This window comes from Saccostrea echinata, unplaced genomic scaffold (assembly GCF_033153115.1).
Source record: "Saccostrea echinata isolate AGI-Se365-2 ecotype Australia unplaced genomic scaffold, CSIRO_AGI_Sech_v1 ptg000030l, whole genome shotgun sequence".
Taxonomy (NCBI): Eukaryota; Metazoa; Mollusca; class Bivalvia; order Ostreida; family Ostreidae; genus Saccostrea; species Saccostrea echinata.
In genome coordinates this window covers 16,722,769-16,737,367 of record NW_026889779.1, presented here as the reverse complement: position 1 = coordinate 16,737,367, position 14,599 = coordinate 16,722,769, and the positions used below count along the sequence as shown (strand labels likewise).

Below are 14,599 nucleotides of genomic sequence, written 5' to 3'. Positions count from 1 at the left end.
TAACAAAAAAGGGAAATTCATGGCCCCTGGGTCAAGGGGTTCTGGTGTTAGGATGGGGCTCTATTTAGTATATTGTAGTGAAAATGCATTAATCCTTTGAAAATCTGCTGCTCTGCTCCTGAGTATTATTTAAACAAACTAAGTGCATGGTTATGATGGACAAGGATGCCTTTTTCAAAATTGTGAATTTCATGACCCCTGGGTCAGGGCTTCAGGTGTTAGGGAGGGGCTTTATTTATTACTGAGTGAAAATGCATTAATTTTTTGAAAACCTTTTTCTTTGCTCCTGGGTATTATTTAAACAAACTAAGTGCATGGTTATAATAAGCAATGATGCCTTTTCCAAAATTGTGAAATTCATGGCTCCAGGGTTGGAATTGGGTTGGGGGGGGGCTCTTTTGATTATATAGTGAAAAGCATAATTTCTTCGAAAATATTCTTTTCTGCCCCTGGTTACAAAGCAAAGAAACTAAGTGTATAGTTATGATGAACAAAAGTGTTTCTACCAGAATTGTGAGTTTCATGGCCCCTAGGTCAGATGTTCTGGTGTAAGGGTGGGTGAAAATACATTATTTCTGTTAAATAATCCTGTCTGCTCCTTAGTGTTGAGCAGATAAACAAAGTGCATAGGTATGATGAACAATTTTGTGCTTCTGACAATTTTTTTAAACATTGTGGTCCCAGGTTTTGGTGTTTCTTGGGGAAGGGGGGGGGGGCTATAAGGCTATATTGATAATATAGTGAAAATGTGTTAATCCTCTGAAAATCTTCAACGAAGTTATGATGATGAGGGTACCTCTACCGAATTTGTGAATTTCATGACCCTTGGACATGGATTTTAGTGTTAGTGTAGAGCTGTGTTGAATATGTAGTGAAAATGCATTATTTCTTTCAATTTTCTCTGCATTTTGGCATATCGAAGGCAAACAGAATAAAGGTTTTAAAAAGCAAGGATATTTTTACCAGATTTTTGAACATCAGGACCATTTGGTCAAGTGTTCTTGTCCTGACCAGGGCTCTATTAATTTGTATTCTACTGAGAGAAGTTATTCCCCTTTGTCATTCACTTTTGATAAATAATGTATTTGAAAGTTATTAGAATAAGAGAATTATGCAAAACATTTATTATTTAATACAAAAAGTACCTTCATAGTTTTAATGATCAGGTAGACTTGTAAATAATAAATAAATAAAAATGAGACAAAAATAACTTATCTCATTAAATGTTAACAAGAGTTCACAATATGGGATTAAAAGTAGTACAGAAGAACAAATAGTATGTTGATAGTCTGCATGGCGATAGTGATAAATGGGGGATAGTGTAGAATTTAATTTATGAGTTGTTACTGAATACTTGACTAATTATTTCTTTGATCCTCATCATCCTATTTCTCTTGCTTTTGGGCAACAAAGCTTCATCTATCAGTTTATTTTATACTCTATGGATCCTCTAAATTGTTGTATTATACTCAGGTGACCGTTAAGGCCCTTGGACGTCTTGTTTAACATAGAGTTGTACCTTTCACTCAGACAGATGTGTCTGCTAGTTAAAGGGACGACAATTCTGGATAGGGATTGTATAACGTTATATTGTTGAACGAATATATTTCCTTACAATTTTACGATGATTTTTACCTGTATTAGATTCAATGCCTATGATCATAAATCTAATTTGTCTGAGGTCAGGCACTTAGTCTATTCAAGAAATGTATTTCCCAATTTAATCGATCACAGATACTGGCAAACAATCTAGGCTTTATTTCCACATTTTAGGTAAAAGAAGTGCCGTCTGATTGTAATATTACTCCTCATAGTTTGTGAGGATGTGAACTTAACATTACTTTCAAAGGAGTCTTTAAGAGAAACCAAATCTTGCGTAAATAGTCGATCTAGACCTCATAGGATTCCATAAATTATTTGCCTTGCACCACTTTTCATATGATCAATGTGATGACATATTTGCGCCTTATAAGCATACAAATACAAGTGGTTTATAAGTTCCTAAGAAATTACAAGTTCATAAGAAAGGCAACTGTACAATGTAAATATAGCTCAATGATCCACAAACACTGTATGTGTTTAAATATTTTATTACTGAAGAATTCGGCAAGTAACAGGCAGCAGGGCACCTAACATTTTGTTTTTCTACCGTATGTTTACAAGCAGTGGCAAAAAAATTGAAAGATCATGTTTCACATAAACTTGCAGTGCATGATGTTCACACAGGTCATATACTGCGCATGCCCCTCCAAATTTCGAAAGAGGGAAAGCGTTTGCTTTTCACTAAACGCTAAAGAAAACTAAGTATTGGAAAGACACTCTCAGTATATCATATAAAATAAACATAAAATCAATAATTTAATATTATAAATAACATACAAATCACGCCTTTCACTGGTGTCATATATACGATAAAAAAAATCATAAACTTAAAAATAAATTGATAAAAAGGCTGGAATAATGATAATGAGTTTCTTGTCCATGGAAGACAACTATATTACACTACATTCACAACCACTGTTCAAAAGAATTTATATCAAACAATTAAAGCGTTTACAATACAATATGTATAAAACTGGTAAGAATCATTTGTCCATAGACACAGTTTTTGACCATTACAAAGCAGAAAGCCGTTTTAAAGCATTGCAGTAGTTGAATTCTAGTTCCACTTAATTGTAGAGTGTCTTTTGTGTGTGTGTTGCCTTCTCCTAAAAAATAAAAGTCAACATGTCAATATCGAATAAGAAATCTGATTTTTTTTTTTAATTTTGCCTTGCGTCAAGTTCCTGCCACGGATAGGCGTTAATCAAAATACCAAGAATCAGAAAAATAAGAAAGAAAATCTGATTTTTAGGTTACTCGTACCTCTCCACTTTCGTTCAGAAGGACAGTTGTGACCTGTGATCCAATGCCCCAAGTATCGTCATCTCTATATACCAAGTCGTTAACACTGGCATCAGCAGCGCTACCACGGGAGTAGATCTGCAATAATAAACATAATGTTGAAATACATTATGATATCGTCTAAAATTCAAATAACTGATGTATAAAGTAGAGTGCTTGTTTATCTGAGATTAACATTTATAATGCGTACGTTTCCAATAATTCAGCGCCATCTATCGGCTACTGCCTTTCAATTAACTCAGCAATGGCAAATGTATATATGGACTAGATTATTCGGATTATTATGTCTTATACAACAAGTACTTAGCAGTGTGTATACCTTGACAACCTTGCCGGGTTTAAGAGTAAAGTTTCTAAATGTGTAGATGTAATCTCTCTTGCCGTCAACTGTTCTCTTCAGCTTCCATCCATCCATGTTAACTTCCTGTTAAAATTCAATGAACCATATAAGAAAAAGCGTTTCGACAGAAAGGAAGAATGAACTTCGTAAGTTTTTTATTTCAATATTAAATACATTAGTTAATTCTCAATAATCCTCATCCTTACCCTTCTGTTGGCCCCACTGGAGGTGTTTTCCAGGCTGATAAATTTCCCCTCTGGACAGACTTCCGAGATGGACAAAGGTCCAGTAGATGTTCTCTGATACGTCGTCTTAGCGGATACTTCGCCTCGCATCATCTTCATGGTTTGGTGAGATTCTGTAATCGTGTAAATTAAATTAAAATAAAATACCATAAACAGCCATATTTAATGTATATTTTTTTGGTTTTAACAAAATGTCTCAAACAATTTACTTAACCTCTATTAGACAGTTAAAGATATGTTGAATACAGATATATAAATCTACATATGTGAATGCACTGAATTACATGTAAATATATGAGATCATTTAGCAGTATAATAGCAGTTGTATACACAGTATATGTAGAGGTTTTAGGCGTTAACAAGACAAATAGCAAAAAGATAGATATTGTAGAGTTTGATTATTGATATCATGCAATGCATTTTATTTAACAAGGAAAGATACTTTATTTACCAGGAGACAGGACCCACTAGTCTAAAGAAAAAAATTACTGTTATCTTTTCCCAGTCACACATTCAAACAATCCAAACCAAATTTTAATTCAATCTTCTTTAATACTACCCCCAAGTTATTAGTAAATATTAGCCTTCCCATCAATTTGGGATACGCACCGCCTTTCTGTTCATAACCTGTGATCATTTCGGACAAGTGTGCACCTCCGCGACTCTGGGCGTTTGTAGTCGTTTCAACAAAGCCTCTTATTCCCACCCTGTGTGCATTAAATAAACAGGTGTGTGATATGACAACAAAAATAACATAAACACTGAAAAACAACATCAAGAAGGTGTCTGGGTTAAACAAAACGTGACCTGCAACAAAAAAACATATATAGCAGATATACAATATATAAAGCAGGTCAGAAGATGGAGAAAGCATGCTTCTGGGTTATAATGATTAGATGAGGCGATGTGCTTAATTTACCTCCCCTAGGATAAACCTCATTATCATGAACTTCTATGGAGTCATTCACATCAGAACGAAGTCTCATAATTGGGTTATACCTAGTATGACAAAGATGGAGTCATGAATTGCATGGATGTTTTAGAAAATAAAAAAAAATTAATATCAAAGGTGGCTGCAGATTTGAACTTAAGCATGCAAAGTGGTGATTTTGGAACAAAGAACATCCAAAATTGTGATGTGGAACCTTCATCCTCCTGATCAGGTTCTTTTGCATCTCCGTTTACGGTTGGAGTATCATCCTTTGATACACTGCTTTTTGAGTCATCTTTCTCTCTATCATCCGATTGTTCGTCAGATATTTTTTCTTCTTTGTCTGGTTTATCATCATCCTGTTTTTCTTTTTCAGATTTAGAATCATCCTTCTCAGTTTCTGTTTCAGTTTTATCATCTTCTTTACCGCCAGTTTCTTCAGTGTCAGTTTTCTCATTCGGAATATTTTCATCGGTTCTTTCATCCTCTGGTTTGTCCTCTTGATTCTGGTTAATGTCATCTTTATCATCGTCACCCTCTTTATCATTGGCAACCCCAGAATCATCAACCTCTGTATCTCTATTACCTTCCCCTTCAACCTCTTTCTCATCATCACAACCCTCTTTCTTTTCATCTGTAGAAGCAGATTCCTCTGCTTTATTCTGATCATCTGTTTCATCATCTTGTTTGTCATCACTAGTTTCATCTTTCTTTTCATCTTCCTCTTTATTCTGGTCGTCTTCTTGTTTCTCTTTTGAAGCCTCAGCAGCTGGTTCTTCTTCAGCCTGTTCTTCCTCAGTTGTTTCAGTTACCTCTTTTTCAACATCAGCAGTTTTTGCTTCCTCTGTTTCTTCTGTTTTCTCTTCGACTGCTTCTTCCTCTGATGGCTTTGGCTCCTCTGTTGTAGTCTGTTCAGTTTGCTCCACGACTGGAGTTTCTTCCTCCATTGGTTTATTGTCTTCGTCTGGAGTTATGTCTCTTTCTGCTCTATCATCATCTATGTCTGGCTTAGGTTCGGGAACAGGTCTGGGTTCAGGAAGACCCTGTGGTTCCTCGTCGGGTTCGGGATCTGTGTAAGTGTTTGGTTGCATTCTCTGATTTCGCCATGCTGCATTACGAAATCCAGCAACACTTGCAACTATACCACGTACATATCTAATGTTTTTTAATTATTTAAAACACATACCACCACCAGCAAGACAGCATTGAGAGAAAAACAAATAAAAAACACATTAGGGTCTAATATCTCTCTGAATCAATACAATACTCAACAAAAATTATTACGGATAAGCATTAATGCTTGACATATACATTGAAAGACTTCCATTACAAACTGAATTTTTTTAACGGAATAAGGTGACATACCGGCTTTCTTCTGATTCCAGTAATTTTCTGTAGGCAGCAATCTCCAGCTCCAAGGACAATTTGTGGTCCATAATAGTCTGTAATTCTTGTAAGATACCTTCCATCTCAGTTCTAAGACTAGTGATTTCTTCCTTAAGTCTGGTAGTCTCAATAGTGTGCTCAGATTCAATTGTTTCGTATTCACGCAGGAGATCTTGATATTGTTTCTCCAGCAAGGCGTTCTAGAGAATACAATATTTATTTATTACAATTATATCTGTAATTGAGTTTAAACATCTTATTAAAAAAATCACTTCTGAGTCTTCTAATGAAATATATCTATCACACTTACCCTTGCTTCTAGATCTGCAAGTCTTCCCTTCTGGTCAGAAATCTGTTTCAATAGTTTCTTGTTCTCCTCCTTGATGTGGGTTACCTCCATGTTCTGTTTAGTGGCTCCAGTGCGGAATTCTTGAATCTGCAAAAAGGTCATCATTTTTGTCACTCTGTATAAACACTGTGATTATAAATAAACAGTGGACATAAGAAATTGGTCTTGCTGACCAAACATTTAAATGACCTTTACCTTGAGGTTATAAAAACCCTCCATATCTCCTCTGATCTGGTCCACCTTGGAATCATACTCTTTTTGGATGTCACGGATGGCTTGAGAAAGTTCGGATTTCCAGAATTCGCGGTTCTCTTCTGTTGTGTCACGATAAGCAAGGGCAGCCAACTCCTTCAATTCCTATAATTGGCGACATAAGCATGTATAAATGGGCAATCAGCGCGAATAAGATTATGATAATGTCTTTTGACACTGTAATATCTTGCATTAATGTGCAATAAAATATAGTTTTCTTAAGTAACTTGAGCTTCTCTTGTCGAATACTAGTATCGTATTCATTGTACACTGAATGCCTAGTAAAGCATGTATCATTTATTACGCCTGCATATTGAAAGTGATATCATGACTCTTAAAAATTTACAAAGGAAAGCAACATGTTCAAGGAACCATATTAAACCATGGGAATAAGTCCCTTATTTTGTTCAGTATTTCAAGTCTGTCCTGCAGTTGTTCAAAATTCGAACTTTTTTTATGCAGCATTTTAAATCAATAACGCACCTGTTCATGAACCTTTTTGAGGAATTCAATCTCTTCTTCAAGAGTCTGTCTTCTATTCTCAGCGTCCAAATGGGCCAATGTTTCGTTGTTCAGGTCCTGAAATAATAACAAAAATGTGGTTTTGGTCATTTTCTTTTCAAATTATTTCAAATGACGTCATTTCATTTTTTAAAATCTTGTAGAGTACACGTTTATTCCTCTCTTAACAGAGCTTGAATAAGTGAATCAACTTAAAATACGCGCCCATGCACCATCAACAGTTTTCAATTACTGTTGTCTAAAACAAACATCGAAACTACATCGAATGCCTTATTTGTGTGATTTAATTAGGGAATATGGAACTTTTTCATCTCCTAAATGATGTACCAGGGTTTCTCCCCATTAACCCTAATGCTTGAAAATTATAACTTTACTTTTATCGTTTTCCGCCTGGAAATAAAGCTTGGTTCTATATCTACGCGCTAATCCTCGCAATACATGTATTTGGAATCAATAACATTAAATTTCTTCACATTTTAGCGATAAAAAAGTTGACCTTTTGCCCCGTAATCTTCGTCTGATCATGAAAGGCCGTCGACACTTTCTGATGAAGTCCCCATTTCTATGAAACAACAGACTGCATATAGGCCTAATAATAAGACGGCAGCATATCTTCGATCAACAAAGTCGACCAATAATCACAAACAGACTTGGAAACGACTAGAATACGAAGCAGAGGCTATACAAATAGTAATGAATAGTTCGGATGTAGTCGCCGGTCCATTTCCTCGACTTTGACGACTGTTGTTCAGATTGATTGATACATCCGGGTATGTTGTGCAGACGAACAATAATTCTGTAGATGTTTAGCGCTTAGTGAAACATACAAACTTCTGGATATTATTCAACAATTTAGAAAATGACTGAGAATTTTTTAAAATATTTTTCTCCCACTCTTGGGCTTAATGCATTAACCCCATCTTTATTTAAGCATGTATATTGAGATATATGGAGAGGGGAAAGTAACCCAGTGCATTCTCTAAACAGTCTTATTACAATCTATTTTACCAGTAATAAATTCAATATATCATATAACTGATAATCGGGGATGAATTAATGTGTTTAGTTTATCCTGTTTGTTTAAGAGTTTGTCTGAACTGAGTGATAGCTATCCTATAAATCTACTTCTTCCGTTTTTGGCAGGCTCCTCTAGTTCAATACGTCTGGGCTGGGAATTGCCAAATCACCAATGCGATTATTCAAAGATCGTAAAATAATTGCTGGATATGGGGTTTAAGGTGAAAATGTGAATAAATAATACATAAATGTAAAAATCCAAAAATAGTACAAGTATACCAAGCGAATTTACTTCGTCTGTCTCGTGTTTTGGGCTTTGCAGCAAATAGTAATGGAGTCTGTATCGTTGTTTTACCATAAAACAAAGCACAAGTACAGGAAATTACATTTAATCGTAGTGAAGTAGAAAGTAAATTCAAACAGGGGTTAAGACATAAGAATGCACAAATGAATGCTAACTATAGGCTTTATGTGCAGTAAAAATTGTATGTTGTATATTCATCAAACTTGTATTTGACTATAGTACTAATTACCCCCGAAGGAAGAGCTTTTTCTGTGAATTTTTATCGTACTCACCAGTCTCAGTCGGTCGACCTCGGCTTCCAGACTCTTGATTCTGTCACGGTCACGGTTTCTGTCGGTTTCCAAGGAGTCCACGGTACGACGAAGTAAGTTCACTTCCGCCTCGAGATCAGATACTTGTTGGTTCAGTCTGGCGATTGTGTCCCTGTCTTGGTTGCGGTACCTCTTGGCATCATCCAACCTTTTGAAAAAGAAGAAAGGCCATGAGGAAATTGAGTCACTAGTAATCTTGAAAACCATTTAATTGTATTTTGCCTTCATTTTACAAGACCACCATGGGTGTATTTTTAATTTCTGATTTACTTATAAAATAAAAATGTCAAATTTCAAGATATGCAGTAATAAAACCAATTTTATTTGGAATTTATTAAGATTTTTTTTTTTGAAATGACAAATTATTCGATTATGTTTTCAGGTGTAATAAAGGTTTCTCACGGTGGGGAAAAAGTTTCACCTGTATATTTTTATATACAGTGTACAGCACAGGTCATTGATACCCCCGGGACTCCGATTTATGGTGCAATTGACACGATTATTGTCATCATTATCTTAATTTCATCGTTATCAGGTGGCGCTTTAGAGAATCATAGATTCCACTCTGTACACAAGGTGTAGCTAGGGGCATCGACTGGACTGCTTTTACGCTAGTCTGAGTATAACGGGATCGATGCAATCACTAGCGAGTCTGACAAATTGGGAGTTTGTTAACGCTTCGTTAAACTTTGTGACATTAAACAGGAACAATTGAAGCATAACTATGTAAAAATACAAATCCAGGTCTGAATGCATTATCGGGAAATGTAAATAAACTTCTTTTAATTTTTGCTTTTCCCTTTTTTTAAAATCTTATTTTTGTGGCGAACATTCATTTTTAACGAATATTGTAACTCAGTTTTGCTTTCACGGTCTCTGGGTTTTCATAATTGATTGTGTAATTGAGAAATTTAAATGAAATTATTTTGAAGATTTTAAAACCAGTGCTTTTACTACTCAAATGAAAACGCAACGTTTAACTAAACCTTAATTCTGTTGCATTTACTTTGTAAACCTCTTTCTTTTAGTGAAAGTCCTTTTACAAAACTTTAATATGAAGTTGTTGTTTACTCTTTATACGTTGAATAAGTATTATCATCTAATTTCCTTTGATTTTGTCCGATTCGAATTACCTTTTCTAACCCCATGGGCATGAATGTACATTTAACAAATACGTAATGTATATAAAGGCCAGTGCGACTTTGAAATATTTACTAAACCAAAAGATGGCAGCTATCTAAAAGTGTTTCTCTGAAATAACCAAAAAATAAGACAAAATACACATGTATTGTAAAGCATATTAAACTACGTAAAACACAACTTGAAAGAGTAGAATTGAAAAAATTGAGTATAATAAACACGCAATATATCAGGTCGCCTGAGTTTCACTTTTATCATGTTACAATTTTTATAGGGGTCGCCTCTTGACACCTTGATTCTAAAGCAATATGCATTACTTTGAAGCGTTGGCAGTAGGACACCCCTCTACATCAGTTACATACAGGACTGACACCGTCAGGCAGGGTCCGCCTTGATAAATGAATGCGGAGGCCCAGTCCCATTAATAACGGCATCAGAAAACTGTCCCCTGGGCGAGGAGAGGACGGAGGTGGAAGGAAGGGAAAAGAACACGTGTTGTTTTACTTGTTTTACATAAGAAAATTAATTATGTAATTAATTACACATTTTCTTGATATATTTTAAATCGTAATTTGTATCTGTATAGATCATTGAGGGATATATTTATCTAATATTTGGCATGTGGCTTTTAATAGCCTGAATGCTTAATAAGCGAATAAACCCATCAAAACGTTACGAAGTTCACAACATGCTTCTACAATAACCGGTTTTGGTGCTATTTGAAGATTGCGGAGGAATTTATTAAGTCTAAGGCTGTGTCATTTACATATGTTTACAAATCATGCCAAAGATTTTTAGGTCGGATCAAACAACTGTCTTCTTTTTATGTTATCATTATTTAAAAAGAGTGATTTCCGAAGGTCACCGTCTGATAATATGGTAGGCAGCTCTGCACCCACTTCCTGCAGTTCAGTTCCCCCGAATGACTAATTTATTGACTATTAGACACAGGTTAGACTTCGAATGAAAACGAACAACAGGCTACAATGGATTGTGACCGTCTAAATCGGATGAATAGAAATGGGTATTTACTTTGTATTGTTAGGTAATATAACAATACACCATAGTAGGAAAGTGTTACCAATACCCAGGTGTTTTAAGGGTTAGCGAACACAACTGTGTACATATCTCAAGGTTTACCTGTAGTTATAAATGTTAGGGTTTTTTTCCCCCACAAATGTGAAGTGCTTTGCCTTTTAAAACTTTTACTTGTTCAAGTATTTTGGTCCTACAAATCAGCTGTTCCTGGAATTTTTTTTTAACTCAAAAGGAATTGCAACATTTAATTTTGAATTCATAAAATATTCATATTAATAGGGGTAAAGAAATATCAAAGGATATCTCTGTCAGAAATACTTGAGAATTACACACTAATGACGGAACTGTCAAATGACTTCAATCATATAGCTAAAGTGATATATGGCTTTTGAACAGGAGAGAGAGCAAACACTAACTTATTAGACTGTTTACATGTGATCTTGGCTGAACTTTTTAGATGTCATTTGACCTTTAATTTAATGATTTGACTTACTGTCTTTGCATGTCCTGCATCTGCTCTTGCAAACTCTGGTTCTTGATCTCTAGATTGGTTTTCTCGCGGGTAAGGTCGTCTATAAGTTTCCTGGCTTCAGCTAACTCCGATTCATACATTTGTTTCACAGCACTTGTTTCCTGTCCCCATTTGTCTCTCAGCGTCTCCAATTCCGATGCTAACTTTCTGTTCTGGGCTTCCAAAAATCTCACTTTTTCGATGTAGTTAGCGAACCTTTCGTTCAGTTCCTGCATGTCTTTCTTTTCCCTTTCACGACTGTTTTTCACCGAGGATACCCCTGTAGAGGATACCTTCTCGTATCCTCCTGGTCCCAACCCGGAATCCATTTTAGATCCATAGCCGTATTCCACGGTCCTCACATATGTAGTACCCCCACTACTGGTTCCTCCCAAGCTCTGTCTAATTCCGGGGCCTGTTGAGGACCTATGGATTACATTGCTTCGGCGCGGGGTGATGCTGGACTTAAAGCTAATGTCCGAATGTTCATCTAAAGAAGGTTTCATATCGTATCCTCCATGGGACCCAGAAGATGACTTGATCACCGTCCTCTTCTCAGTGACCGTTTCCCTGGTTTGAGACATGTCGAAGAACTATTTCCTACAAATTGACAAAAGGCAAAGTGAAAGCAGGTTTCCCTTGTGGGATGCAGCAAGGTTGGTTGCACAAATTAAAAAGGCCGATTTGCTAGAACAAGGTGCCTTATATACCTAATACAGTATTAGCCTTGCAGCTACAGCTCACTTTTGACTTCCACACTACAGTTTCAAATGATAGCGGATCGTACCTGCAGCTCTTCTATATATTATGTCAGGCTTGCTACACTAATTTATCAACTGTTCCAGGATTGGCTTCAGAAATCACGTGGCCAAAGTTGGCTGTCCGAAAACATGTATGTATTGATAATATAAATAAATGTCCAAATTTACACACTTAGTGTAAAAATTTACGATAGTCACTTATCTGGGGCACGGCTACTTCTATATATGGAAATAAAATCGCGGCTTTGGTAACACCCACTATGAATAAATATAACAAAAACGTTATGTCGGCATTTTACTATCGTGATACCGGCAAAGGAACGTTTGTCTACCAAGAAAAATGACAGAAGGCAGCTTCCAGAACATTGATCTGATGTTAATCACATACCTACCGTACGGATACTCCTCAGCCTGGGGCGTAAGTCGTCCAGCTTCACAACATGTCCTTTGATATACCAGACTGAAATTAATACATCCAAGTCATATTTTCAGTATACGCGGCGTAAACAGAAATGACTCAACCGTGGCAAAGCTTTTATGAATGAATTAAAATGCACTGTAGTGGGTCCCGTTTTCTATTGCCGACTTGGACTAAGCCTGTCATTAGAATTTACGATCGCTTGATCAGAATATGTGTAGTACTACATTCCCTAATCTCTTTGGTCGGCCGCTCTCAGACAGAGCAAAACTTATCGATCTCTTACGGTTTGTTTGTATTTTGGTTGACAGAAAAATGTGTGGATGTAGGCGTTTTCTATATCAGCTTATTAAAAGAAATTGAATAAGGACCCACTTCTCTAGCCCTTACCTAGTTCACCTTTGTACTCCCTTAATATTCAGACCGTATACGAATAGAGAAAATAAACATTATTTTTTTAATAACTAAGCTACCTTCCTCTTTTTGCATTATAATAATTTTTTCTATTTTTCTGGAAAAATGAAAATTTCAAGGATTTTGCAATTTGGTCTCGCAAGGCATTGATCAATGTACACTGCAACTTGAATTGGATGATAGTTAATTAAAAACAAAAATTTCCAAAAAATGATTCTATGCTTCGAATACAGATTGTGTGTGTATTAATACACAAGAACAATATTTCTTTGAAATATATCTATTGGGCCGAGTCGACTAAAGCTAGCAAAGTCATATGGGGACAAACTGCTACGATATGCAAGGCCCATTGCGGACGTGAAATACACTTAATGTAATACATGTAGCTAACAAAATGGGGCAGGTTTATTATCGGGATATGATCTCTGAATGAAGTTCGTCTAAGTTCAGGGTCTATGAATAATTGATGCAAACACCTATTGTATAATGACTATAATAGTGAAAAGAAAATGCCAACTATAAAATCGATAACGACTTCTATGAAATTATTGTTAAGGAATTGATGATTCTGCTTCATTGTGCATCGCAGTCAAAATTCCTCAGATTACTGGGTTCAGGTCAATTATATGTGATCCTATACTGTATCATTATTATAGTAAAATACCCTTGATTAGACAAATTTTGGCTGAAAAAACAATATTGTGTTTCATTATGTAGGGTTGCAAGAACATTTTTGGCAACATTTTTTTCATCATATTAAATTTTCGTAATTTTCATATAATATGCTGCAATTCTCTTAACAAAGCTGTCGAATCTTTATTGCAGAACTGTCTTCTGTCTTGAAAATCCAATAATAGGCATTCTTTGCACAATTATTTCTTAAAGTGCAATCATAGAATTGTCTTTACACGTTATTTTATCTTATACTCAATAATCACTAGATCTATAGGACGTAGAGATGGAAAAGAACCCCCCTTGAGTAAACTTTGTAATTATTGCATTTCATTGTGCTGGAAAAAAAATAATTATGTAATTTTAGAGTAAATCTGTCGTAATTTCGGAGAGAGATAGTTATATAACACTGCTATAAGTTAAAACAGCGCGAGTTCTTTTCTTATAATAATATCATGCTTTTCTCCCATTAATGGCTGCACCATGAAAGGAAATTGGAAATTAATATACATTTCACTGCTTACATTAAGATATTGACTTTTTTCCCATAGTAGACATTCTGATCATTATAAACGGTCAATGTCTTTAATTCTTTATGAGGTCATGTAAAATGTCGATTCATAAAACAGTTTGTTCTTAGACAATAGCATTACTGGCAACTTTTTCTGGAAGTATCTGTGCATTAAAATGCAATATTCATGCTTGTGAGCAATAAATCAGCACTTTTTGTTTTGGCATTTTAGACCCTTTTATTTGATGAAGGTCTGTATATTGTCTCTCATTCCAGCTCTTTTTATTTTGGTGAAAACAGTAGCGTGTGTTAAGATCTTCCTAAGGAAAAACGTACATGTATGTATATGTATACATTAAAATATAATTTGCTCGAATTTTACGAATTTTAAGTATTTGCATGTACATATTATTATAAAATATTCAATGTATGTTATAGAACTAGAAACTGTTAAGAATCAAAAATCATTTCCTAAATAATATTTTTACCCAGCATCTGTCAAGAGCAAATAATTCATATTATTCTCTGTGCAGAACTGAAACGCGGGGGTAGAATCAAACTCATCCCGAAGGA

The 14,599-nt window shown here is 35.3% G+C and overlaps 3 protein-coding genes across 6 annotated transcripts in view; 1 reads left to right on the top strand and 2 right to left on the bottom strand.

Annotated features, from left to right (window-relative positions):
* LOC133197422 (ribonuclease 3-like) overlaps window positions 1–14,599 on the top strand; it is a 141,340-nt gene that overhangs the window by 53,038 nt on the left and 73,703 nt on the right. The window lies entirely within an intron of this gene.
* The window catches only part of LOC133197424 (geranylgeranyl transferase type-2 subunit beta-like), a 163,952-nt gene that overhangs the window by 118,818 nt on the left and 30,535 nt on the right, over window positions 1–14,599 (bottom strand). The window lies entirely within an intron of this gene.
* On the bottom strand, window positions 2,075–12,687 carry LOC133197419 (60 kDa neurofilament protein-like). 4 transcript variants are annotated; one of them, XM_061333442.1, is made up of 12 exons: window positions 12,400–12,687; window positions 11,233–11,850; window positions 8,523–8,709; window positions 6,891–6,986; window positions 6,351–6,512; window positions 6,117–6,242; window positions 5,786–6,006; window positions 4,635–5,575; window positions 3,451–3,602; window positions 3,224–3,328; window positions 2,866–2,982; window positions 2,075–2,708 (listed from the first exon to the last, which is right to left on the bottom strand). In XM_061333442.1, the coding sequence occupies exons 2-12, from the start codon at window positions 11,832–11,834 to the stop codon at window positions 2,670–2,672; spliced, it is 2,748 nt and encodes a 915-aa protein (XP_061189426.1). In that variant the 5' UTR covers window positions 11,835–11,850; window positions 12,400–12,687; the 3' UTR covers window positions 2,075–2,669. The 4 variants fall into 4 exon arrangements, with proteins under 4 accessions (XP_061189426.1, XP_061189427.1, XP_061189428.1 ...); XM_061333443.1 differs by having other exon boundaries at window positions 12,404–12,687; XM_061333444.1 differs by lacking the exon at window positions 12,400–12,687 and adding an exon at window positions 11,961–12,098.

Coding starts and splice junctions, on each gene's coding strand:
- LOC133197419 (XM_061333442.1), bottom strand. CDS start 11,834: ATGTCTCAAACCAGGGAAACGGTCACTGAGAAGAGGACGGTGATCAAG. Junction 5,576..5,785: donor CTGGAATCAGAAGAAAGCCG/GTATGTCACCTT, acceptor AAAAAACATTAG/ATATGTACGTGGTATAGTTG. Junction 2,709..2,865: donor TTCTGAACGAAAGTGGAGAG/GTACGAGTAACC, acceptor TTTATTTTTTAG/GAGAAGGCAACACACACACA.